The sequence below is a fragment of the Parambassis ranga genome, chromosome 13 (assembly GCF_900634625.1).
Source record: "Parambassis ranga chromosome 13, fParRan2.1, whole genome shotgun sequence".
NCBI lineage: Eukaryota > Metazoa > Chordata > Actinopteri > Ambassidae > Parambassis > Parambassis ranga.
Genome location: NC_041033.1, coordinates 221,224 through 248,058, shown reverse-complemented (window position 1 = coordinate 248,058; position 26,835 = coordinate 221,224). Strand labels below are relative to the sequence as shown.

The window sequence follows — 26,835 nt, the reverse complement described above, 5'->3', positions numbered from 1 at the left end:
GCTAACACAGATCCATCCATTAATCATAACATTAATCTAAAGCAGGAATACTTACACATTTGAATGCCTGTTTTTTATTACCAACCTCTCTGTTCACTTGATGCCCACAGCCTGCCTCATGACACACAGACCTGTCTATAGCTGGTTCTGGGTACATTTCAAAGATTTCTGTACTGAAAATTAAATGAAAATTAACTACACATCTGTGGAAGCTATAAAACGCTAAAAACTTCAGCCAATCCCTGGACCCTGCGCAGAGTATTGGCTGGTTGTCACTCTCTTCCTGCTCTGCACGCACCAGAGAGGTACGTGCTAGGGGTAGGAGAATCGATCTAAATATCGATAGTATCGATACCAACGTTAGGATCAGTAATTACTCGATACTAGCGTGATGAGATCGATATTTCTGTGGAAGTTTCTCTTCTATACCTTCAGCAAGTTTACTCGTATTTACTCGCGATGCAAACAGCGCTCCTCTGCTCAGTGCGCAGGCACACTCCGCCTCTCCCCCTCCTTCTCCACTCTGCCAGAGCAGACGGAGCTCCTGATTGGCTGTCTCTCTGCTCTGAGACAGCAGAGAGAAGAAGAGTGCTGTTTGGAGTTATTTCACAGCGACAGACGAGAAGAAGCAACTGCTACTTGTGAGGTGTGCAGGAAAGCGACCTGCCACTGTGGCAACACAACTAAGCAGAGCTGCTTTATGTTTGTGTAAGGGAGGAGAATAGAATAGAATAGAATAGAAATACTTTATTCATCCCAAGCTGGGAAATTTCACTGTTGCAGCAGCCAAATACAGTCACTCAAGCATACCAAAATAATAATGGTAAACGGTAAAAATTAAACAGTATAAACATTATTTACAGCAAGATAAATATAAACACAGGTGCAGAAGCAAAAATGTGCAATTTGTAATGCAGGTATAAATATAAGTCTGAAACAGATTGTGCAATTTAGTTATCTCTGGCACAGAGATGAGGTGTTGTACAGTCTTACAGCATGAGGCAGGAAAGATTTCCTGTAGCATTCTGTGTGACAACGAAGCTGTCTGAGCCTTTTGGAAAAGGTGCTCCGTTGTCTGTCCAGTACAGGGAGGAGAGGGTGGTCGGGGTTATCCATGATGGATAGCAGTTTGTTCAGGGTTCTCCTCTCCACCACTGCTTCTTGTACACAGCTGTGCTGTTGGTCCTCCAGCTCAGTCTGCTGTCGATGGTCACTCCCAGGTACTTGTACTCCTCTACCATCTCCACATCCTTACCCAGGATGAAAAGGAGCTGCGATGCTGTTCCCTTCTTTCTGAAGTCAATCACCATCTCTCTGGTCTTGTCTACATTATGCAGCAGGTGATTCCCTCAGGCCCACTCCACAAATCTGTCCACCAGCCTCCTGTACTCCTCCTCCCGTCCACCACTTATACACCCCACAACTGCAGAGTCATCAGAAAACTTCTGTAAGTGACATGAGTCTGAGTGGTACTGAAAGTCTGAGGTGTATAAGGTGAACAGGAATGGAGAAAGCACAGTGCCCTGTGGGGCTCCTACACCACTCATCACCGTATCAGACAGGACACCACCCAGCCGGATGAACTGTGGCCTGTCTGTCAGGTGATCAGCGATCCAGGCCTTTCTTCTCCATGATGTCTGTGCCCTTCTCTGGGTCGCTGCCGCAGCATTTTCTTCATTACTTCTGTCCGTTCTTTTTTCTCTCACCACTCCTCCAACCAAGTCACAGCTCCTTACAGTGACGGTACAGCTCCTCATGTAGCACTTGAGAGCCCGGCATGCAATGCGCATGCGCAGCATCACACAACGTGTACACATTTATTAAGCATTATCAAACTTTTGTCATATTTTTATTGAAAAAAGTTATATTGCGATAATTATCGTTATCATTTTTATTGCCCAGCCCTAATATAGCGTATTTTACAATAAGAATTGTCTCAAAGCTCTTTACAGAGACCCAGGGCCTGAACCCTCTTAAGAGCAACAGTGGCAAGAAAAACTCCCTGTAACGGTAAGAAACCTTGAACAGGACCCGACTCATAAGGAGAATCTTCCTGCAGACAGTCGGCCGGGTAGAGGAGGAGAAGAAGAAGTAGACAGGACAGAGAGGATGAAGGAGAGTGAGAGGAACAAACATGCACAAAATCATACGCTCCTTCCACTTCCAGTCTGTACTCGTGGGACAGAGTCCTAACACATACAACAAATAAAGCTCAGGGCTATGCTCTCTAATCAACAACAAGTATTTTTCTGCACAAATCATTTTTTCCAGTTGAAGTTATTCACTTGAATGATGTGGGTAGTTCTAATATATATGAAAAATGGAAAACGTTACGGACGTGACAGGATTATTAATGTTATATAGGTTTTGGAAAGATTTAGCCTGCGGGCCCTTACATTTGACGAACATATCCACTATACAAATAACGCAGATGTGAGCTGTACCTCTATGAGTCTATGAGCTTTTTGAGCATGCTAGGTAAATACCTGGGGATTAACATCACCAGAAATCCCAAACTCCTTTTTAAACGTAATTTTAAAGAATTTACAGTCAAACTCAGAGCTATGATAGAAAAATGGAAACTTCTTCTTTTAATAATAATAGGGCACGTTAATATCATTAAAAATGATTGTGCTGCCCAAATTTATATACCTGTTTCACAATGTACCTATCTTTCTTACGTCCTCTTTTTCTAAGACAGTAAACTCTATCATCATGCTCTTTATTTGGGCCAATAAGCCCCCCCGCATAAATAAGGTACATCTACAGAAACCCAGAACTGACGGTGGCCTTGGACTCTCCATTCTGCGCCATTATTACTGGGCTTGTAATGCCAGAGCATGGGTTTTCTGGCATGCTGCAACTGATGACACAAGAGTGTAATCTCCACCCCAGCTGGCCTGTGATAGAATCTTATAAGGCAACATCACTAACTGAGGAATCCTTACCTGCTGTCCTGTTCTCTGAATCGAACCTGTCTTCAAACCAACTTAAAAAGCTTAAACTTGACTTTGATCTCTATATAAACAATCATTTTGAGGAGATTTCAGAAGAGCTGTGGACAATGGGGCTAAAAAGAGTTAAAACATGTTCTATCAATGCTAGACTTCAGCTTATCCATTATAAAATAATCCATTGCTTATGTTATTCTAAAACTAAACTTAATAAGATCTTCCCCTCTTTCTCAAGTACCTGTGACAAGTGCAAATCAAGTGTTGTGTGTGGTTTGTTTTGTGCCTTATGTTATCAGAAAACGTTAAAAAATAAAATGCTTAAAAAAACCAATTAAACATCAATTAAAATTGTTATACATAATACCCTTTAGAGTATTGCATTGATGTTGTCATTCAGTGTTGCTGCTTTCTAACAAAAAAGAGTATATATATCATTTGGTGTTTTTGCTCATGGTTTTGAGTTCTTTTGTGTCTGTCCTTTCAGGTTTCCACGTATTCACTGGCCATCAGAGCCCTGGATGGTGGTTCCCCACCCATGTCCTCAACTGTGATGGTGAACATAGACATCGCCGATATCAATGATAATCCCCCTACCTTCTCCCCTGCCAACCTCACTAGTGTCATACAGGTAAGCTTTTTAATAGCAGGTCAGATCTATAGAAATAACTAACTTAACGGTGACATTTTTGTTTCTTGTTGTTTCTTTCTAATTTCGATGAGTGCAAGCACATTCTGTAATGATGGCCCTTGGGGAAAACAGGAAGCATTGTGGCAGAAACAATGTTTCTCTGACTTTGAAACAGGCTGCCAAATAATAATAATAATAATAACAATTAAACCTGCATGCAGCGATGGCAGGCACTCCCACTCCTTGTGGTCCTCAGCACGTCTGGTGACATCCACCAGATATGAAGCCAATCGGGCGAAATCCCTAGGAGGAGTGCGTCCGCATACCAAAGGTGGAAATCGCCAAAATTTGACTGCCAAAATAAAAATGGCCGAGTTCCTGTGTGGTCCCAAAACAAACCCAAAACATAATTTCGACATATGGAGGCGTTCAGGGCAGAGCCCCCATCATCCTCATAAGTTTGAAACATTTGGATAAAGTATGCAGGCGTGAGAGCCGTTTGAAATTTCATGGTGAAATCACAACTCATCGACAGACTTTGGCGAGCCACAGAGGCTCAGAGAAAATGCTTTGACAACTTTTGACCAGCAGGTGACATCCACCTCGCACCATTCGGTTCTCAGGCCCTAATAATTGCAAAACTACACAGACTACAACATACCATTTCAAAGCCCTTTCCCACTATTACTTTCAGTGAGTTTCTCCTGTTACTCCAATCTACTATTGACTGTGTTGTGCCAGTGAATATTCTAGACCGGAAGCCATATCTGCATCTGAATTTGTTCAGCTGATGAGGTCCTTTTCAGATAAGTCACATGGCTGTGAGCAGGAGAGCGCTGCTAATGCCAAACTATTGCAATCTCTAAGTCTTAATTGACTAGGATTATTTTGACCAGTTTATTGCCAGGTTCAAAATTCTGAATCATCTCCTTTCTACAGGAAAACAAGCCAATTGGCACCCGCATCCTGCAACTGTCAGTCCATGATCAGGACTCCTCCCACAATGGCCCACCCTTTGAATTCCGTGTCCTCTCAGGAAATGAAGGTGGGGAGTTTGTGCTTGAAAAAGATGGAACACTGGTAGCCAATCAAGTGTTTAGACGAGACCTGACCACGGAATATAATATTCAGATACAGGTAAAATCAAACGTTTGTTCACACCTGCAAATGTTTGTTCACACCTGCAGAACTTCAAAACAGTACTGTCAGTCACTCTAATTAACAGTGTCACTTCCAGGAGGTTTGTCCTTTAGAGAAGCCTATGAAAGCAGTCCTTTGTAGAGCATGAGAATGAAATATTATGGTTTATGGAGGACTTCCTGTTTGTATCACAGGCTCCCACATGTTGCTCCTGACAACTAGAAACCTTTACGGCTGCTGTTAATAATTACAGTATGCTCCTCAGTCTTTAAAAAAAAGAGTCAAGAGTCAAATTGAATACATATTTTGAAATAAAAATGACATTTCAAATGCCATTGAAGCACCACAGAAAGCTAAAAAGTATTTTTTTAAACAGTACATTTAACCTATAATTACCCATATCAGTGAGTGCTGAATCTGCTGTGAACTGTTTTTTTTTTAATTTTCCTCATTTGTCTTTTTGTCAATCTTCTTCTCTCCCCAGGTGACAGACTCAGGCAAACCTCGTCTGTCTTCCTCCTCTATGCTCACCATCAGGGTGATTGAGGAGAGCCTCCATCGCCCAGTGGCTCTGCCATTAGAAATTCATATTGTTACTATGGAGGACGAGTTTCCTGGTGGTGTGATTGGTCAGTTGCATGCCACAGATGCTGACCCTTATGATGTGCTTACCTTTGGCCATTCCCCCCCAGCCCAGCGCAGTCTATTTAAAATCAGTCCGCATGATGGTAAGATCATCGCCCTAGGTGGGCTGGATGCAGGCAGGTACTCTCTCAATGCCAGCGTTAGTGATGGCCGCTTCAGTGTGCCATTGCCTGTAAGCGTGCATGTAAAGCAAGCAACACCGGAGATGTTGCGTGAGGTTGTGACGGTACGCTTTGAGAGTGTGGCACCACAAGACTTTGTGGCATTGCACCTGAAGAGCATGCTGCAGTTGCTGCAGCAGGCCGCTGCATCACAACAGCAGGACATGCTGCACATGCTCAGTCTACAGCCAGTTGGGGGGACGCAACAATTGGACATGCTTATCACCATGGAAACTTCAGATGGTGGGTACTACAAGGCAGCTTATCTCACCCAGAAACTCAGTGCATCACGGCGGCAGCTGGAGGAGGTCCTTAAAGTGTCTGCTATCTTGGATAAGAACTGCTCTGGGCTGGAGTGTCGTGGAGTGCAGTGTGAACAGAGCATTACTCTGGATTCACACAATTTGGCTACATACAGCACTCCACGGGTGAGCTTTGTATCACCCCGCTTCCACCGGACCTCACGCTGTACATGTAATGGTAAGTGAGAGAATCTGGTGAATGTTCCTACTCTTTCTATTAGACTGTACATTATTAATGGATTGATGACACTTGATTTGCCAGATTGAAGCCCACAGAATGGCTCTTTGGTCAATGGCGTTTTCTTCCAAATAGGGGAAATGATACAACCGTGGAGTGCAAAACTAACACATAAAGTATCATATGATGAGATATGATGAAACCGTCTGTGACGAACCATCTTTATCACTACCTAGATTTCAAAAGAGCCACCTGATACCATGGTGGCAGCATCATAGTCCAACTAAACTTCAAGTTAATCCAAATGCAAGCAAAGGGGTGGGGTGCAGGTGAAGCTGAGGGACAGAGAGTCACAGCGATGTGTAATGTGCATATTTAGGTGAAATTTGTACGTCTTAATATAATTAAACAGACTAAGTCTATTAAAATATAATGTAGTAATGTTCGACTATTATAAAATTTGAACACAAAGTGTTTTTCAAATATTATTTTACTTCTTTTAAATAATGTTATAATTTACAAGGCATCCACTTTACTCAGGACAAATCAGTGGAAAAACTGAAACAAATATTCATGCCCAGCAAACATGAAATGTGTGTGTGTGTGTGTGTGTGTGTGTACAGATGCAAGCTGTGCTGTACTGACAGAACAGTGTGAAGACCACCCATGTCCAGCAGACATGCAGTGTGTTACAGTGGAGACCACTAGAGGGCGATATGCATGCCAGTGTCCACCAGGCAAACTAGGAGTGTGTGCAGGTATGTTTATTTAAAAAAATCAAGCAAGACTGCTTTGGGAACATTGCTTCTTAAAACTTTGATTCCATCACAGCTGAACTGAACTGTATCAGCATATTTAATAACAGCTGATTACATACTGTAATGTATAACACTGTGCAATGTTGTGGGTACAGGCCATTCGTCTCTGAGTTTCTCAGGTAACAGCTACATCAAGTACAGAGTGTCTGACTGGCTGCAGATGGAGCTAAAACTCAGCTTAAGAATTAGAACACTCCAGAGCCGAGGAATCATCATGTACACACACACTGAGCCCTGCATAATGCTAAAGGTAACATATACACTTGCACATGCATGCATGAACACAAACATATACAGGTGCATGCCCCTACTGTGTGTGCATGTGTGCATAAATATATGTGTACACATAAACATAAAACAACAATGGGTCAGTTGTCCATGATTATATGGTTAAATAAATGTAGGGGGTGTGTACTGAGTCCATACAAAATCACTAGTGGATGTTCCTAGATAGTGGAACACTAAAACAATGTGTCATGTTTATGTTTAAGTTGTCATGATAAGTCACACAACGAGTTCTAAACCAGAAAAACTATTAAAACATATTGATTTGATTGTTGTTTTTATAGAATATTGTTTTGAAACATTAGCATCTTGGATAAAGTAATCAGCAGGCAACCAACAGTTTCAGTGTGTTTGATAGCAGCAATGCAATAAACATCTTTCCTAATTTGATGAAACATTCAAGTGTGTGTTTGTTTGAGCAGATGGAAGAAGGGAAGCTGTGGTTTCTGCTGGCCTGTGGCCTCAATGGAGGTGGTAAAAGTACTGACATGTTGGGCATCTCTGGACGCCGTATCGATGATGGCAGCTGGCACACTGTGGTACTGGAGCTCAATCGCAACTTCAGCAGCCTGGCAGTAGATGACAGCTATGTGGAACGCCGCAGAGGACCATTATATATCCAACCACTGGGTCTGGACAGAGATATTTATTTTGGAGCACTGGTTAGTCCATGAGCAGCCATTTCACTTACACACATTAACACATCTAACCCAAATTCAAGCTATACTTCTACTTCAAGCATTCACCACCTTGGATGTTTTCCTGATCTATTGTTAGCTAGAAGAAGGGAGACCAAAACAAGCTTTTTGTTCATCAGACTAGATGCTTTAGTGATGCTCAGGGGCCAGGACAGTCTTTTGAGGGGCACCCATACTGCTGGTGAGCAGGTCAGACACACAGTTTCAGGCTGTCAACCTGGGGTCGATTTGCAAGGTAGTCCCGGATCCACTCTGACAGCTGGTTGTCCACCCATGTGTTCTCCAGTTTGTTCTTCAGGATCGCCGGCTGGATGGTGTTGAAAGCGTTGAAAAATCATAGAACATGATTCTCACAGTATTGGCCTCTCCAGGTGAGAAAGAGCAGGAAGATGACAGCATCCTCTACTCCAACATTAAGCCTGTAGTCAAAGTGTAGCGGGTCCATGGAGCCCACTGTGGAGGGGAGGTCTCAGAACCAGTCTCTCCAGAGTCTTCATCAGGTGGGATGTCAATGCCACCAGTCTGTAGCTGCTGAGGTCTTTATGGTGCGGTATTTTAGGCACTGGTCCCACACAGGAGGTCTTTCAGAGCTGCAGTACCACCCCCAGCTTGAGGCTCAGACTGAAGACATGCTCCATAACTCCACACAGTTTGTCTGCACAGGACTTAAGAAGCCTGGAGCTAATACTGTCATGTCCAGCTGCTTCCCTTGTCTTTGTCCTCCTGAGTTCTGTTCTCACCTGGGCTGCTGTAAGGGACAGTGGTGGTTGTGGAGGACGAGTGTATATGTGTAGGTGTGAAGAGATTGTATGGTTTGGTGAGTCAAAGTTGTGAGGGGCTGTGGGAGTGGGACAAAAGCCAACTGTCAGAGTGGAGTGGAGGTGTGGCTGCATGGGGGAGGAGTGGGTGCTTCATCAAACCTATTGAAGTGTAGATTTAGGCCCTGTCCACATAAAGACGAAAATGGGTGTAACTGCAAAAGTTTTGTATCGCATGGGCGTAATCCTACAACTATATATATATGAAAAATATGTGTTGCAGAGCCTACAGCGACATCTGTGTGAATGGTTTGTTCTCTTGGGTTGGTACTCTGTCGTTTCGGGGTTCAGTTTCACCACTAAGGGGCAGACCAATTGTATTGAAAAATGCACTTGACCTAAAAGAAGAAAAGAAAGGAAGAAATGTCTGTGCAGTCTTGTGGTGCAACAGTTATAGTAAATGAAGACACAGCAGACCCTTGTCAAACTAATGCATTAATGTATTAAAGACATGCCTTGTAGCAGCAATACAGTGTATATCCGGTATCTCTGGATTGTACCATTAGTGTAACGCTGAAGGGGGGGAACCCTGTAACACACCACAGGTCTTCCAAAGCAGCTCCAGGGTGATTTAGGCCCCGTTCACACTGGAGAAAGTAATTCCAGCTAGAGTAGGATTGTATCTGGATAGTCTTTAAGCTGGATACGTTCAGACCTATTTTCAATTCACACACTCAATCCAGCTTGTTTGCGGAAGTATCATGTCGCTAGCCGGATTTGCTATCTGCATTTGCGTTCAGACCTGAGCCACATTTGAGCCAATCCGGCTAGATCCACCTCCATGAGGTGTATTGAAATCAAGCTGGATATAGCCGGATTCACAGTGTTCACACTCTATCTATCAGGATAGATAGGAAAACTATCAGGATATATCCAGATACGGCCCAAATCCCGCTCTAGCTGGATTGATTTCCCCAGTGTGAACCGGGACTTAGTGCCTGTCCTTGGTGAACACTAAAGCGCTGCGCAACCAGCTGTTCCCTACTGTAGACAAAGCACATGCGGGCTGCTTTGTGCTAGATAGTTTGAATGTTGTCCTGATAAAATAAACCTACAGAGGTACAGTGATTTACCCTTAAAAAAGTATATACAAGAGAAATTTGGAGAAAGAAAGTAAACATAGTGAAAAAAAACAGAAAGAGGAGCACTGCCAGAGCCCTGCAAAATGACCTCCAGCAGGCCACTAATATGCACGTTTCTGTTCAAAGTATCAGAAATAGACTTCATGAGGGTGGTATGAGGGCCTGACGTCCACAATTGGGGCTTGTGCTTAGCCCAACACCATGCAGGGTGATTGGCATTTGCCAGAAAACACCAAGATTGGCAGATTCATGTCTCATTCCACCCACCAACGTTGCACCACAAACTGTACAGGAGTTGACTAATGCTTTAATCCAGGTCCGGTAGGAGATCCCTCAGGACAACATTCACCGCCTCATCAGGAGCATGCCCAGGTGTTGTAGGGAGGTCATACAGGCACGTGGAGGCCACACGCACTACTGAGCCTCATTTGGACTTGTCTTGAGGCATTTCCAATCAAGTTGGATCAGCCTGTAATGTGATTTTCCACTTTTATTTTAAGTATGTTCCAAATCCAGACCTCAATGTGTTAATAATTTTGATTAACATTAATCATTTTATATTGTTTTGTTCTCAACTATGTAATGAATGAATATTTTCCTGGAATATTCCATTCATTGAGATCTAGGATGTGCTGTTTATGTGTTCCCTTTATTTTTTGAGCAGTGTATATTAGTTGGCTAAAAATATTCAATTTTCCATATATTTAATAATAATTTATAATGATACTAAGTTTTGCTGCATATAACCAACAGATTGAAATCATGTTTCATATCTTGTATTCACATCATGCATCAACTCACCCTCACCCTTTTTTGTCAGGTGCAGCCCCCTAACTCTCGCAGTCTCATGGACTCCCAGAAGGACCTGCAAGTGCAGGACGGTTTCCAAGGGTGCCTGGATTCTGTCATGCTAAACAACAATGAGCTGCCGCTGCAGAACAAGCGCTCGCACTATGCAGAGGTGGTGGGACTAACAGAGCTGAAGCTAGGCTGCTTCCTCTACCCCAATGCTTGCCTTCATCAGCCATGCCTCAATGGAGCCACCTGCACCAGTCTGCCCTCTGGTGGTAAGAAAAACCAAAAAACAAATGGCACAGCCATTGCACAAAGATGTCTTCCTCATGTTACCACATGGTATATGAGTTCAAAAATGTCATATGAGGTAAATCCAATACCATACTATATAAAATCCAGACTTTCATCTAGACATGACAGGTGGTTAATTCACCCAATTATTTACACAAAGCAAGTCATGGCTTGTTACAGGCTCACAGTGCACTGATTGTAATGAGCCACAGTTGCATGATATAGACTACAGGTCAAAAATTTTACAACAGTGATTCCAGCTTTTTATTAAAATTCAAGCAGGTCAAGTCCAATATATAGCGTGAAATGGTACACAGTGGTGGAATGCTTGAGAAAAGGTGATGTACATTGCAGAAGGCCTTTTTCAGGGAACAGGAAATTGGTCAGCAACTTAAAGCTGTTCTGTAGAAATAGAGGTTGATCAAGCCTTGAAAGTTTGTGCTACAGGTGTTTAAACTTTTCTCCGTTACTTACAAACTTCTGTGTCTGCATTACAGTAGTCTTGGTAGTCACCATTAAAAGACACTCAGAAACTGGGGCAAACTCTGACAGGAACAGGTCTGGCAGACACAAAGCCACAACAGAATCAGGAGACAAGTTTCTGACAGTCAACGGCTTAATGGTAATAGTAAGCAAGTCTCAGTTTCAAATGAAGAGAAGACTTTGAGTTGCAGGTGTGACTGATCAACCTGATGCTAGGCAGTCATTGCTAAGACTTTGGATTAGGGGTTGAGAGAGTTCTACTCATGCTACTTTTCTTTTGTTTGCCAGGATTCTTATGCAGTTGTAACCCTCAGTACACTGGAGGCCGCTGTGAGATGGAAAAAACAGCATGTGTTCCAAACCCTTGTCAAAACGGTGGAGTGTGTAAGCCAATTGGCAACGCATTCCTATGCAGCTGCAGGAGAGGCTTCAGGGGCTTGATGTAAGTTCCAGTCCAAGTTGCATGCATAGATGCATGATACCTAATTTTTCAGTTTGTTTCAGTGACATTCACGTTCAATCTCCTTTGGCTGATTTTTGATGCTGATACCATCAATTGATCATACTAACATATTGAAGTTGTTAAGTATTTGCTCTGTCCAAATGTGGTCTTGGCCTCACAGAACCAATTCTGACCTATAAAGACCAAACATTGACTTTGCTATCGGTTCTTGACGCCACTTACAATGTCAAGCCAATATTGTTATTTTATTTTAAGGCTTATCACCACTGTCTTGCTGATAATATTGTGTACTGGTCCCTCTGAAAATACCATCTGGTCTACCTTTAGCAGCATATTTCCATAAAGTACTGTGCAAGCCAAGTTAAAATACTTGTAATACCACAATGAAAACGATTTCATATTAGAGAAAATATTAGAGAAAATTTGAAAGAAGGAAAATTGTAAAGCTTTTTATGTGCATGGATTACTCATGCAGTTCAGTTATTTATTTACTTCAATGCTGCTATTTATTTTGTTTACTTCAGCCAAACCCCTTTTAAGGGACTTAATATCAGTGTATTAGTGGTGTGAAAAAGCCTCTACAGTTTATTTTTTGTGTGTGTTTGTCACACTTAAATGTTTCAGATCAAACAAAGTTAAATATTAGACAAAAATCCATCCATTACTGAACCCGCTTTGTCCTTCAGTGCAGAGTCACGGGGGGCTGGAGCCTATCCCAGCTTATTAGACAAAAATAACACAGGTAAACACAAAATGCAGTTTTAAATGAAGACTTTTAACTTTGTCAAAGTAAAAAACTCCAAACATGGCCCTGTGTGAAAAGGTGATTGCCCCCTAAACCTAATAACTGGTTGGACCACTCTAGCAGCGACAACTGCAATCAAGCATTTGTGATAACAGTCTTACAGCACTGTGGAAGAACTGTGGCCCACTCATCTTTGCAGAATTGTTGTAATTCAGCCACATTGGAGGCTTTACAAGCATGAGTCGCCTTTTTAAGGTCATGCCACAGCAGCTTAATCAGATTCAGGTTGGGAAGTTAAAAGTCTTCATTTTGTTTTTCTTAAGCCATTCTTAAGCCAAGAGGTGGACTTGTTAGTGTGTTTCGGATCATTGTCCTGCTGCAGAATCCAAGTGTGCTTCAGCTTGAGATCATGGGTGTTCTCCTTCAGGATGTTTTGGTAGACAGCAGAATATATGCTTCCATTTACCACAGCAAGTCTTCCTACTACCACCGCCATATTTTTGCAGCATGATGTCTGGTTTTGAGGATCTTTTGGTCTGCTCTGCTTTGTCAGGCAGGTGCTGTTTAAGTGATCTCTTGATTTAGAACACTTGATTGAGAAATTAAGCTCAGCTTTCCAAAGATGTGATACACCTTTACGTTTAACAGGGGAACAATCACTTTTTACACAGGGCCATACAGGTTTGGATTTTTCCCCTTAATAATAAACACCATCATTTTGTGTTTACCTGTGTTATTTTTGTCTAAAATTCAAAATTATTTGATGATCTGAAACATTTTTCTTTAATAAGAAATCATGAAGAGAGCAAACGCTTTTTCACACCACTGTAGTAATAGCAGTATTTGTTTTCAACGTAATGCTTGGAAACAGACTGAGTCATAATAACAACTAACAGCATTTACCAGAATAAGGTCTTTGAGAACACTGGAAAATCTCACAGCAGTTTCCTCTCCTCTTCCCACCATCTTGTAGTTGTGAAGAAGATGTGAATGAATGTGACCACAGCAATCCAGAGGGTGAGTGTGAGAATGGTGGTACCTGTGTCAACACGCATGGCTCCTTCTACTGTAACTGCACCGCAGGATTTGTTGGCCAGCGCTGCAGCCAGCGGCCTGTTGTTGTCCCTGACATGCAAGCCGGCCATGCAGTGGTCGGAAAGGAGGAGCTAATTGGCATTGCTGTAGTGCTTTTTGTCATTATCACCCTCATTATCCTGTTCATCGCCTTCCGCAAGAAAGTTTTCCAGAAGAACTACTCACGGAACAACTTGTCTCTGGTCCAGGATCCAGCCACTGCTGCCCTCCTTAACAAGGCCAATGGTGTTCAGTTTAAGACTTTACATTGCACACCAGGTGATCCTCTTAACCTTTATTCTGAGCCAGGAATGGGGCGTGCCATAATGGGAGGGGGAGAGATGATGGGACCTCCTCAGGTCCCTGTGAGGCCGATGGCATATACGCCCTGTTTCCAGGGAGACCCTCGGTCCACACTGGAAAAGATGGCGGATGGACATGGTGTAGAACATACCGAGATGAGCACCTTTCATCCAGAGTCTCCCAGGATTCTATCAGGGACCACCAGGAGGGGGGTAGTGGTGTGCAGCGTAGCACCCAATCTGCCATCAGTGTCTCCCTGTCGTTCAGACTGTGACTCCATACACAAAAGCCCAGGGCACAATGATGAGGGTGAGTGTATTCTAAAGTTAAGCATTGAATATAAGAGTCTGATTTTGGTATTAACCTATGAAATTAAAACATCCATGGCAAAAAAGTGCAACAAGGACTGCATTGTACCATAGCAGTCCATTGTACCACAGCAGTCCTTAACACCACCACATCTTTACTGTAATGAACTTGTAATATAATGAACAGAAAGCTCTGAAATCAGACTGCATGGAAGGAGAGAACATTGTTCATACCTCTATTGATAAACTGGTCAGGCTACCACTAGATTTGCATGCACCTAAAACATTTACATTTCTTGCACACCACCTGGATTGCGGAGATCACAAACTCCCCAATCAGTTGTGTGAGTTCCCTGTCAGGTTCTCAAGCTTGGTAGAAGACAACAGACTCAGACACGAGGTTTGTAATTTCCAAAAATGAAGCCCAGTATCACAATGATATGACTGTATTACAAAATTAAGAAACTCCTCCACCCCAAGGACAACACACTCAGTAATGTACACTACTCCACAAACGCATGGCAAAAGATTGCTTGCAGTGCCAGCTAGAATAACACACACACACAAGGATGGCAAAGGATTTTCCTGGCTTCATGATTAGGATGATTTGAGCCTAGGGTGACCTCTATAGTTCGAGTATTGTGAAGTAAGAATCTGAAAAAAATTGCTGTAAAAGAAAAAAGTAGTCATGCGGTCTATGTGGTTATTCTGTAAATACATTTTATTTTTTTATGTTTGACCCACTGACCTGTACATCAATCATCTTACTCACAGGTAAGATGATTGACACGGCAGAAGAAGTGACATGTTTCTCGGGGAGCAACAAAAGCAGTAACTCAGAGGTCCAGTCCCTTAGCTCCTTCCAGTCTGGCTCCTGTGATGACAATGGTAAGAAAACATCCATCACAGCTTTATGATTAGCTGAAAATAATTTCATCAGGCATTTGTCGTTCAAGGAATGTGGAGTTTGGACCTGCCAAAACTGGTTTACCTTGTGTCCATTATTTACAATGTGAATTAATTACATTGTGCTGAGTCCTCATGGACCTCCAGCCCATGTAGCTGTAAATTGCTAAATTTCCTCTTTATGACAAATGTACACAGGATAAGTTCAGGTCAGCTACCTACAACTTTTCCCCACTCTCCACCATTTTTTAATGTAAAACATGAAAGCTGATTTAAACGTCAATAATCCTTATAAACCTTAGTGCAGATATTCATTGTTCCTAGAAGACAAGCACCAATGTACGGCAAATGTCCATAGCTGTGATTTTTTTTTAAATGGTTCTTCTGTGATTGTCGAGTTCTAAGTCTATCATACGTGTAATAAATTTACAACTGTAGAATTGTAGTTTAAAAAACCTATAACAAGTAAATACAATAAAATAAAATTCTAAACAATAATAAAAATTAACTCAGAAATCCAAGTCACAATTGGTAGTCATATATAATACAACTGGAATACTGTGAACAGTAGATCAGACTTGTGTGATCTCAGAGGGAGGAGTTGTACAGTTTGATGGCCACAGGAAGGAATGACCTCCTGTGGTGCTCAGTGGTGCATTTAGGAGGGATCACTAGCACTGAAAGTACTCCTGCACCTCAGCAGCATGTTGTGGAGAGGATGGAAGCTGTTCTCCAGGATCCCCCGCAGCTTGGACAGCTTCTTTCTGTCTGACACTTCTGTCAAGGAGTCCAGCTGCACCCCCACAACATCACTGGCCCTTCTGATGAGTTTATTGAGTCTGTTTGTGTCCGCTGCTTTCTGTCTGCTGCCCCAGCACACAACAGCAAACAAAATGGCACTGGCAACCACAGACTCATAAAACAATTTGCAGATTTCCCAGTGTTTTGGTGGTTATGGTTCTTAAGCAGGTGTTTTATATTTGGTTTGGTGTCTTATTTTCATTGCAATGAAATTGCAAATTATTTGTTTTACTTTACAGATTAGTCACAAATGTTTCTGTGAATTTTAATTCATTTTATTTCAGTCTATTACTTCTGTTGCCCTTGTTGAAGCTGACCACATGACATTAAAATGTCATTCATCTGTCGAAATGTAATAGTTTTTGCTGTTTTTGCTTTACAGTGCTTTGTTTCCGCATGCTTTTAGGCATTTGTAATATTCAGTTTTCATTGTCCAGCAGTGTTTGTTTTTTGTTTGTTTTTTTTTTTGCTCCTTTTATTGTAGTACCCAGTTTGCAGGCAGCACTGGCAGTAGCGGGCATCCAATAGCAATGCCATGGGTGTCAACGTACACCCCTGCCCATCACCACGATGAACATTTTTCATATTTATGCCTGTATTTCAAAACTTATCTGCTCCTTTTTCCCCCTCCAAGCCTCCATAGTGACTGTCATACGACTGGTCAATGATGCAGTCGACACAATCGAAAATGAAGGTACCATGTCTCCTCCCCTATGTGTCTGTACTCTCACTTTTTCATTCCTTCCTCACCTCAGCCTTGTCTTTGCAGTATCTTTACTAAAAGCAAAGTTATCTGCTGTGTCTGGGAGCTGAATATGTGTGTTAAATACCATCTCTTAGTAAGTCAGCTCTCACACAGTTCGCAGTTCAGTTACCTTACACATTCTAAGTCTAACCCAATTCCAGGTTAGGCTTTTTCTGTTAGCTTCCAGGGTAGAGGAAAATCTGCGGCCTGATAATTTTATATCCAGCTGTATGCTGAGATTTGCTAATGGAGCAGACCGAACCAGGAATAGGGTTGGACAGATGAGTACGTGTACATGTACATGAGTACAGGCCAGTAATAGATTTAACTTGGGTGAAAAAATGTGTCTGTTTGAAGTTTGGTCTTTTTTAGGACACCAAACAAAGACATCAAGAACTTGAAATCATATTGCTTAAAAAAAGATAAATCGATTAAAAATTCAAAAGGGTAGGCTCATGAATAGTCCAATAAGACTTCTGTGTTTTGTTGTTCTTCCATCTGACAGTGTCAGTTATGGACCAAGGTCAAAGCTACAACAGAGGTGACTACCAGCCCCCACCCCACTCATCTTTTATGAATCTGTACGCAGCGAGTAGGCCGAATAACAGTCATCAAGAAAAAAAAATCTTTGTCCCCTTCCAAATATATGTATGTGATTTAAAAAAAAGAAAGAAAACTTTTTTATTGCATTTTTTTTAGAAATTAATTACGAATTTAAAACCTGAATTATCTTATTTACAAGAAAATTTCGAGTTGTGGCCCCAGTATTCTGCTGTTATTCTGCATGTATAAATAAAAATGTATGTATATGCAGATGATCCATTGGTCTGTTGGTGGAAACAAGCACCTACTTTAACATCTTTCTGCACGAAAGAAATTATTTTTATTTTATAAAATGGCCATAAGGATTTTACCAACTGAGAGGCCTATAGTTGGCACATTATCCCCAAGATAGTCTGTTTTGACTGAAGTTATTTTGTCTACCCGCTGTAACTCGCTACCCTTGTGTGATTTCATGTACTGTAATACCCCATACTGTGTCACTGCTTAATTACTTTCCTCATTATTATTCTCTGTTATTCCACAACTTGTTTTGTGCTGTGCTGATTTAGCAGTCCAGGGCATCTACCACCACATACGCTGCCAGTTTTTGCGTGACAAAATATTTGTAGCCTCAGTTTTTCCTGACTTGTTTTCTGCTTTACTGCATGGAAATATTTTTGTTGTGCCATTCCTTTTGTTTTCATGTAACCTACTGTCTAGAATGAAATCTAGCTTTAGTCAAAGAAATCTTAGTGTGTTTGTTCCCATAATCTTTGAAAATGATCATTAGCCTTCATGCTGACCACTAAATGGTTAACACTTTAGCAGATCGGATTTTAGATTCCCACTGCAATAAAGGCAGTATGTGTTTCAGTGGGTTAAGAACCCAAGAAATCTAATGCTGATTTGCTTGGATTAATTAATTTGTTAGTACAGTTACTAAAACTGTATGGTCATCTGAAAATAGACTACACCCATTAGATGTGGAAAAAAAAGCTAGATACATATTTATCACACCCTTGTACAGCAGTTGGTATTTCTTCTACATTAGGACAGTAACCTCTGCACTTCTTAGTTATGACACATGACAAATCACTAGAAGAGATTGTTTCCAGTTTGAATTTATCCACTTGTTATTTTTATGTTTTATTAAGTTCAATTTTAAAATAATTCCTGAGCAGCCTGTCACAACACAACTCACTCAAATAGTCCATAACTCCCTACCAGCGGTGGAGTAAATACTGAGGCTTGGCACTTAGGTAAAAGTACAAATACCCAGCAAAAAATATACTTAAGTAAAAGTAGAAGTGCTAAATCAACAATCCTACTTAAGTAAAAGTCTTAAGTACTTACTTTTAAATGTACTTAAAGTATTAAAAGTAAAAGTACTCACGCATCGAATATATATTATTGATTTCCATTGCAAAGGCTCTGAACAGGTTTAATAATCAAAGAAATAATTTTAAAGGTAGGGTAGGAAACTTTGAGGGTTTGAAAACTGAGTGAGGGTCAGCCAGATTTCGAAAGTAAGTTCTCTTGGAGCTCACCCCGAAGCCACGCCTCCCAATCACATGGATGCGCATTACCTGAAGACGAGCTGCGGTCTTTGACTTTTGCCATCATGCACGTACCTCTCTGGTGAGCCCAGAGCAGGAACAGAGTGACAACCATGCAGGGTCCACCCGGAGGATTGGCTGATGTTTTTAGCATTTTATAGCTTCCACAGATGATTCATATTCTTCGTTTTAATGTTTTAACTGCCGAAGTAATGGGTTGCTATTGGATTGTAAAGCGAAGTTACACTAATTTAACAAAATGTGCATCAGATTGAAATCTCCTACACTACCTTTAAAATTAAAATTGACAATGTGTAGTTAATTTACATTTTCAGTACAGAAATCTTTGAAATGTAGCTATGGACAGGTCTGTGTGTCATGAGGCAGGCTGTGGGCATCAAGTGAAAAGAGAGGCTGGTTATAAAAAAATAAGCATTCTTATTTTTACTGTGTAAGTATTCCTGCTTTAGATTAATGTTATGATTCATGTTAATCAGACATTAATGGATGGATTTGTGTTAGCAGACAGTAGCTAACTAGTTATAATCAAGCCAGTGCACCAGCATCACGATTGAGGCTTGCAGCATGACACGATCTTCATGTCTAACCTCACATCAGTCCAGCAGTACGGTCCTTATTCATAAATGTATTTAAAATTTGTAGTGGAGTAGAATGTACAGATAATATAATATAATAATGTAATGGAGTGAAAGTATAAAGTATGTACTATTATTTTTACTTAAAAAAAAAAAATTACTTTTTACTTTAAAGTATAAATACATAAAAATTTACTTAAGTACAGTAACGAAGTTCTATAGTAGTAGTAGTAATACTTAGTTACATTCCACCACTGCTCCCTACAATATAAAATGTTTCCAAAGGCCTTGAAAACTGCTCTCATCAAGACTCTCCTAAAGATGAGCAGTCTTAATGCTACAGTCCTGAACAACCATCGGCCAATATCAAATCTGCCATTCTTAGGTAGAGTCATTTAAAAAGTTGTTCACCAACAGCCAAGCAACTTTTAAACACTGAACAACTGCTTTGACAATTTTCAGTCATGATTTCGACCCTCTTTTCACAACACAACACTGAGACAGCAGTCATCAAGGTGACCAATGACATTTTAGTGAACAACTCAGGCAAAGTCTTTGTTTCAGGAAAGCAGCTCAGTGCTGCTCTTAACAGTGCACTACACAATCCTCTTACAAAGACTAAAGAATTGGGGTTGGAATCTCTGGAATAACCCTTAAGTGGTTCAGGTCCTATCTTGATTTGATTTTTGATTTATTTGATTTATTTATTTAGCAGGACAGTGCATATTAAAAACAGAACATCTGTAACATGCCAGAATTAGCCAAAGGCTAGTTTTCATCTGTTGTCCTGTAGGCCTGTTGTACAGTGGCACCCTAGAAAGAGCATAAAATGTTATGGGAGGTGAAACATAGTAAGAAACGGCATGATTAGCTCAGTTGTTTCTATAGGCCAAATATTCCAAAACTGAAAGTATCCTACCATAGTTGTCCAGATCACACACAAATATACATATCACTTACAGCAAGTGAATATGGAGCTGTTGACTCTCTGTGTTACTGTATTGATCAAATCACTGACTGTATGTAAAGCAATTTTCAATGTCTGACTTTTCTAGTTCTGTCTGCCCCATTACCTGTTCTTTCCCAAGCTTTAATCTTCCTTCTGTAGCTGAAAAAACAAACATTATTCAGAAATCCAAGACATCTACCTGTCAGCTGGAACCACTAGCTACTGTCCTAGTTAAAGCATGCCTACCTTCTGTCCTCCATAAATACTGAAACACATTTTTCTTTCACCTCTGGTGTTGTTCCCTCACCATTCAAACCAGCCATAATAACCCCCACACCAACAAGACCTAGTGACCTGAGTAACTTCAATAACCTTCAGTCCATTTCTAACCTTACCTTTCTATATAAGATTCTTAAAAAATCTCTTGCTTCTCAGGCACACAGATTGGCACCAAATCTACATTAACAAAGGTTAACAGCTTTTCAGTTGATATTGATTACTCCAACCTCACATCAATAATGTCACTTGGTCTGCATATCTCCACTTATGCAATACTAATTGCCACTGCCCACCCAACAGCACCACATCCACATCCTGTATAGACTATTGTAATTTCACTTCTCTTTCCTGCATAAACTGCATCATGCCCTTCCTTTTATCACAACACACCTGTTCTTGAGCACCTTTATTGGTTACTGGTCAAATATCATATAGATTTCAAAATTCTCCCTTTTAAGGCCATCCATAATCTCACGCCTCCATACCTCTCTGAACTCTTGCACATTAAGCTAAGTTTCCATAAACACTAACTACAGCCTATCTATCTATCTATCTATCTATCTATCTATCTATCTATCTATCTATCTATCTATCTATCTATCTATCTATCTATCTATCTATACAGTAGCCGTGAAGATGGCTGTAACTTTTTGACATGAGAACATTGGTGCGCTATTTCACTGTTTCAACATAAACTACAGTTTCTAGGAATGCTCTGCTCACAAATTATTTGGGGAGATTTTTTGACTGAAAGAGTGGTAAATGTGTACCTACATTTGCATATGACTCATTAATTTAAATATATTTTTTATGAATAAAGTATGTCATTTGTGATATGGGCACTGAAATGTCCAGTTAAATGTGTGTACTTACTTTTCCTGATAACTAGAATAGAGGGTTTTATCACTCTTCAATGCTGATACATAAAATAGAAAGATTTATATGTCCCACAAAGTAAACTGAATTCATTGTTGCTGTGTTTATGAGCCCTTCAAATTTGCTTGAGTGTTGCTAATTAAACTCTGCATGCTGTTGCAGTTGTGACACCTGCCTCTGAAGATTCCTATTGTGCATGTCACTCCCAAAGACTGTTTTCTGTACAGGTTGTGCCTTGTCATGTATTTGAAGTTTATCATTTTTGTGAATTTATGCTGCTGCTAATTCCCTTTGTCCCTTGTGCTAACTAAATGTCTACTGCACAAATCCACATTGTGAATACCTGTTTTTATTAAACAACTTTCCATTCTACTCTCCAGCATATCACTGGGACACATCAGATTGGATGCCAAACACTAGGCTGTCAAACACTGAAGAAGTGTCAGACTATGTGCCAGGCCCTGGCAGTGATGTAACAAGTGTAGCCCATGGTCTTGGAGGAAGCAGCACTGAATTGGAGTCAGACTACTTCTTAGGGGGATATGACATAGACAGCGACTATCCCACCTCTCACAAGGAAGAGTTCTTGAGCCAAGGCCAGCTCCCACCACCATTGCCAACAGGTGAAGACTATCCTGAACCCTACACACCAATGCCTATTAATCTGCGTGTCTGCAAGGAGAGCACGCCAAACTATGGCAACAACAGTCATCAACATGGGTCACACAGGCCACACTTTCACCCCAGCCAGTATTTGCCTCCCCACCAGCCACCTGTCGGAGAGGCATCCCAGGGCACCACTGACTCTGTGTCATTAAATATGCGATTGTCTGTTGCATCATCCCCCTTGGACATGTCAGGCCAATGTGGGCTGGATGATTCTGAACACAGCATTGACTTTAATAGTATGGATGAGCTTCGCCGAGGGGTGACCATCATCACTGATTCACAACAACAGACTGAGGTGTGATTATTTACAAATGTATGAATGCTGTGGAGTTGTATAAGGGCCCGATGAAGCATAGTACAGAGTAAGCATAGGTGAAGATTGAAGATGCACAAACAGAAGAGTTCTTCTACAAGGGAAGTACTTAGATAATATAAGATGAGAAGAGGAGAAATTCAGTGTTACCTGCTGTAACACTCTGAATTTCTCCTGTGGGGGACTAATAAAGGATGAATATACACAATGTGAAAAGAATAGGGGGGAGAATGTGAAAATTAAGGATTAATGTAGAAGTGACTGATACTTCAGATGTTGTTGAATTAAATGCAAAACAGACTATGAGCTATAAACAATATTAAGACTTTTAAACTTTGTTTAAATCACACACACACAGGCCCACACACAAGAAAATAAGTATTGACCATGAATTTCATTCCCGAAAATGCAATGTCTCAAATTATTTATGATTTATGTTCACCTATTAAAGGAACATATTGAAAATTAAATATTTAATTATAAATATATTTTATCTAGACATTTTTGACACTAACACCAGGGTTCTGTTTTGAGGTGTTTGTTTTTTTTCGTTTCAGTGAGTACAACACTGTCCTGCATCTGTGATTTTTGCAAATCTCATACTAAGTGTCATACTAAAGTTTATTATTTGTAAAAGTACATTTTGCATGAAAATGGCAAGCAGAATTTTTTCTGTGATACTAAAGGTATTTATTGAAATGAAAGTCACATGAAGGTCATGCATATCACACAGATATGCATGACCTAAATAGCTGACTGTGTCAGGTATGATACAGCCACAGCTATACATCTGACCTGTTTAGGTCCAGACTTTGGTCAAGGTCAAATTAGGTCAACCATGTAAGTCAAGCAAGCTGATAGACAAGAGTAATGAAGCATGAATAAAGTAGCTTATTCCCACCAATTATTGCTACTGTGACATCACTGCTTTGTCTGAATGAAGCCATACAAGGAAATAGTTATCAGCATCAGATTGTATCATAATAAATAACAATATAAAAACTCAATGTGACGTAAGCTACAAAATGAAATAAGACAAAAATCCTACAGTGTAGCCTTTTGCCATCTGTTCAGCATTTATCTTGTAAAGTTTTTTAATGATTTTTATTGCACTAGTGAGCTTATCTTTCACTTGCCATTGATGAAATTGTCCTATATATTTTAAATCTCTACAAGGTTATGTTAGTTAGTTATTTAGTTTTATTCTGTTAATAAGTGTCACTGCATACACAACTTTTGGTAATCCCAGCTACATTGTATTGTAGGCCCGATGCCAATTATTGATCCAATATTGTCTCATAATTTCCAAAAGCCATGTGGAGCAGACTCATTTTACAGACATCACATTGCAGTGTTTCCTGTTACTTTGTAGTATCTTCACAACATCTGCAGACAAAGTTTAAACCACAATCAGATTCATAATAGCTTAATGATATTATAATACTCTGCCTGATACCCTAGCAAGTTCTTTTTCTTCTGTAAATGACTTTTGTGTTTATATCTTTGTACAGTGTATATAGCCAGGTTGTTAAAATGCAGATTTTGTATCATATTGGAATTGCAGTGTAATGTATGGAATTGCAAACCTGAACTGACCAATTTTTCGTTTATTTTGTTTTGGCCTTCATGAATGTGAATATATTGCAATTTCCATACCATTGACTGTTTTGAGCAATGCTTTTTAATTCCACACAAATCCCATTTCAATATTCTAGATACAGTTCGCACAGTATTAAATGGAAAAGGAGATGTTTTTTTTGGATTTGTTAAAATGTTTTTTATGATAATGGAGACTTCTATGTCTTCTACTACGTCTACTACGTCTAACTTCAACTGTGTCCTTCATCCGGAATGTTTTGACTTTCTAATGTTTATAACTCTGTCCCAATCTGCTTAGTGTATAAAGTAAGTGTTTTTTTTTAAACTTTTTGTTTGTTTTTTCTTCAGTTCTCCAAATAAAACAGTTGTTGCTCAACATTTTTCAGCAAGTCTGATATTAATGGGTTGTTAGTAATATTTTATATATATATATATATATATTTGCACAGTCCCATGTGATGCTCTAACCCATTACTATCATTCAGACATACACATATTCTTGTGTCCATTCTTAGCCTCTAGCTGTGCAGAAGAATAACAACACTCAAATTGTAAAGCTGTGACAGAAAAAAAAGTATTCATTCAACAATAATTCATCACTCACTAGTAGGCAACATAATACTAACAAACAACAAATTCTGGTCTGAGACTCATGTTTGAAAACAGTTTCTAAAACACAGAGAACTTCCCATAGTTCCAACTCATTGCCTGAAGTCCTTGAAGTGCCTAAAAGCCTACTTGAGGACATCAGTGCCCCACCACAATCACTCCTCACTGTGACCATCGCAGACACCAACAGGCTGATATAATTTAATTTAATTTTTCATGATACAAAAACACAGGGCCTGACCCCAAATCAAGCCCTTGTAAATATAAACAGTGGCAAGAAAAAAACCTTTGTCAGAAATACTGAGCAGGGGGAGTGGGGTGGAGCTGCTCGTATAATAATTAACGTAAAATAAGCTAAAACTAAGATAACAATAAGATAAATAAGATGAAATAAGGTCAAGTAAACAAGGTAAATGACTCATAAGGAGAACCTTCCTGCTGCCAGTCGGCCGGGTAGAGGAGGAGAAGAAGAGGGAGACAGGACAGAGAGGATGAAGGAGAGAGAGAAAACAAACATGACAGGTTGCAAAATGGATAATATGATAAATGGTAGAAAAATAAATTCCCCATTTTCTATATATTTTTTTAAATTAAACTAATAGAAGGCATGTAAACTAGAGCACTACAACTGTACTGTGACTACAACCTTGTGACAGTCCGCTTGGAGGAGTTGGAATCCCTCCAGCTGCAGTGCACCGGTATCTGTCCACAAAGCCAGGTCTCCGTGAAGCACAAAACACAAGATGAAGAGAAGTCCCTGTTCCTTCTCATCAACAGTGTCAGCTCATCCATTTTGTTGCTAAGTGAGCGTACATTAGAGAGAAAAATCCCAGGTTTTTAACTAAAACTTGCAGTATATCGGCAGCAGATGCTAAAAAAACTGGACATAAGTCCACAAGGTGTGGTATATCTGATGTTTAGAAGCTCTTTCCTTGTGTAATGCAGATGCACAGTTCACGCACAAAAACAAACAAAACAGAGCACACCTGGTGTTTACCAGGGCATCCGAACTCGGTGCCATCTTGGGTGGGAATAAAGCAAAAAAACGTTGCTGCTAGATAGGTTTGATTTTTGATGTGAAAAATACCATAGTGTTACAGAAGTCAGAGGAGTACAGGGGAGGAGGAAGTGAATCTAAGGATTTGGTGATGTTTGAAAGCAGGGAGAAGGCCTTAGGGGTTACGTCCATGTAAACTAATTATATCAGATTAATATGTGGATTTGTTTTTTTAAATATAGTCTTTGTAATAGAGAATGTGGTTTGAATACACGTCTTTGTGCACAGTGAGGTCAGTGTTCCTCTAAAATCTTTTAATTGTCAAAGTGTGGTAGTGAACCTGGGTGGAGTATGAGTGAATTAGATGATCTGGTTTTGAGTGGAGCAACGGTATTTCATCCCAGATGATGCTGTCTCAGATGGCAGCTATGACAACTCCTGGCATTTTGTTGTAACTTTAAACATTTTTTGGTGCCCAGTGTGCTTGTGTGTCTATTTTTGACCTTGTTTTGTCCACAGTTGCTTATTTAATTCAATTCAATTCAGTTTTATTTATATATATTTATATTTTTATTTATATATTATTTTACAATCAGAAATTGTCTCAAAGTGCTTCACATAGACCCAGAGCCTGAACCCCCTTTAGAGCAACAGTGGCAAGAAAAACTCCCTTTTAACAGGAAGAAACCTTGAACAGAACTGGTGTAGTCAATGAGCACTGGAATATTCAGGGGCCGGACTGCAGGTCAGCAATATAGGTCTGGAGACCTGCAAAGAGAGAGAGAGAGAGAGAGAGAGAGGCCCAAAACTACGAGGAAGACAGCAAACACAGGTTATGACATAAATCACTAGTATGAACCAGACTAATGAGAAGGGAGAGGTCAGAGGGTTTGAGGGAAACTGCTCAGTGGAATATGTTTGTGTCCCCTGACACCGTAGGCTATAGCAGCATAGCTGTGCTAAAAGTTAAGTTTTATCTGCCCTATGATACCTGTTCTACCTGTGGCTGAGTCTATGTCAACAAGTGACTGTACTGTAACTGTACCTATCAGCCCTACACACTATGTTTAAACTATATGCTTTACTAAACAGAAAAGTTTTAAGTCTAGTCTTAAAGGTGGAGGCGGTGTCTGCCTCTCTGACCCAGATTGGTAACTGGTTCCATAGTAGCGATGCCTGATAGCTGAAAGCTCGTCCTCCCATTCTACTTTTATGAATCCTAGGGA

The 26,835-nt window shown here is 40.4% G+C and overlaps 1 protein-coding gene across 1 annotated transcript in view; it reads left to right on the top strand.

Annotated features, from left to right (window-relative positions):
* Nucleotides 1-24,268, top strand: part of fat3a (FAT atypical cadherin 3a) — a 109,975-nt gene extending 85,707 nt beyond the window's left edge. Inside the window, exons 18-30 of the mRNA XM_028419390.1 lie at nucleotides 3,439-3,582; nucleotides 4,522-4,719; nucleotides 5,207-6,008; nucleotides 6,632-6,766; nucleotides 6,922-7,076; nucleotides 7,534-7,773; nucleotides 10,530-10,776; nucleotides 11,567-11,720; nucleotides 13,460-14,172; nucleotides 14,946-15,059; nucleotides 16,513-16,572; nucleotides 17,129-17,164; nucleotides 21,803-24,268. Of these exons, the coding sequence (XP_028275191.1) occupies nucleotides 3,439-3,582; nucleotides 4,522-4,719; nucleotides 5,207-6,008; nucleotides 6,632-6,766; nucleotides 6,922-7,076; nucleotides 7,534-7,773; nucleotides 10,530-10,776; nucleotides 11,567-11,720; nucleotides 13,460-14,172; nucleotides 14,946-15,059; nucleotides 16,513-16,572; nucleotides 17,129-17,164; nucleotides 21,803-22,392 (3,588 nt within the window). The 3' untranslated portion in view covers nucleotides 22,393-24,268. The remainder of the gene's footprint in view (nucleotides 1-3,438; nucleotides 3,583-4,521; nucleotides 4,720-5,206; nucleotides 6,009-6,631; nucleotides 6,767-6,921; nucleotides 7,077-7,533; nucleotides 7,774-10,529; nucleotides 10,777-11,566; nucleotides 11,721-13,459; nucleotides 14,173-14,945; nucleotides 15,060-16,512; nucleotides 16,573-17,128; nucleotides 17,165-21,802) is intronic.
* The last annotated feature ends 2,567 nt before the right edge of the window (nucleotides 24,269-26,835 follow it).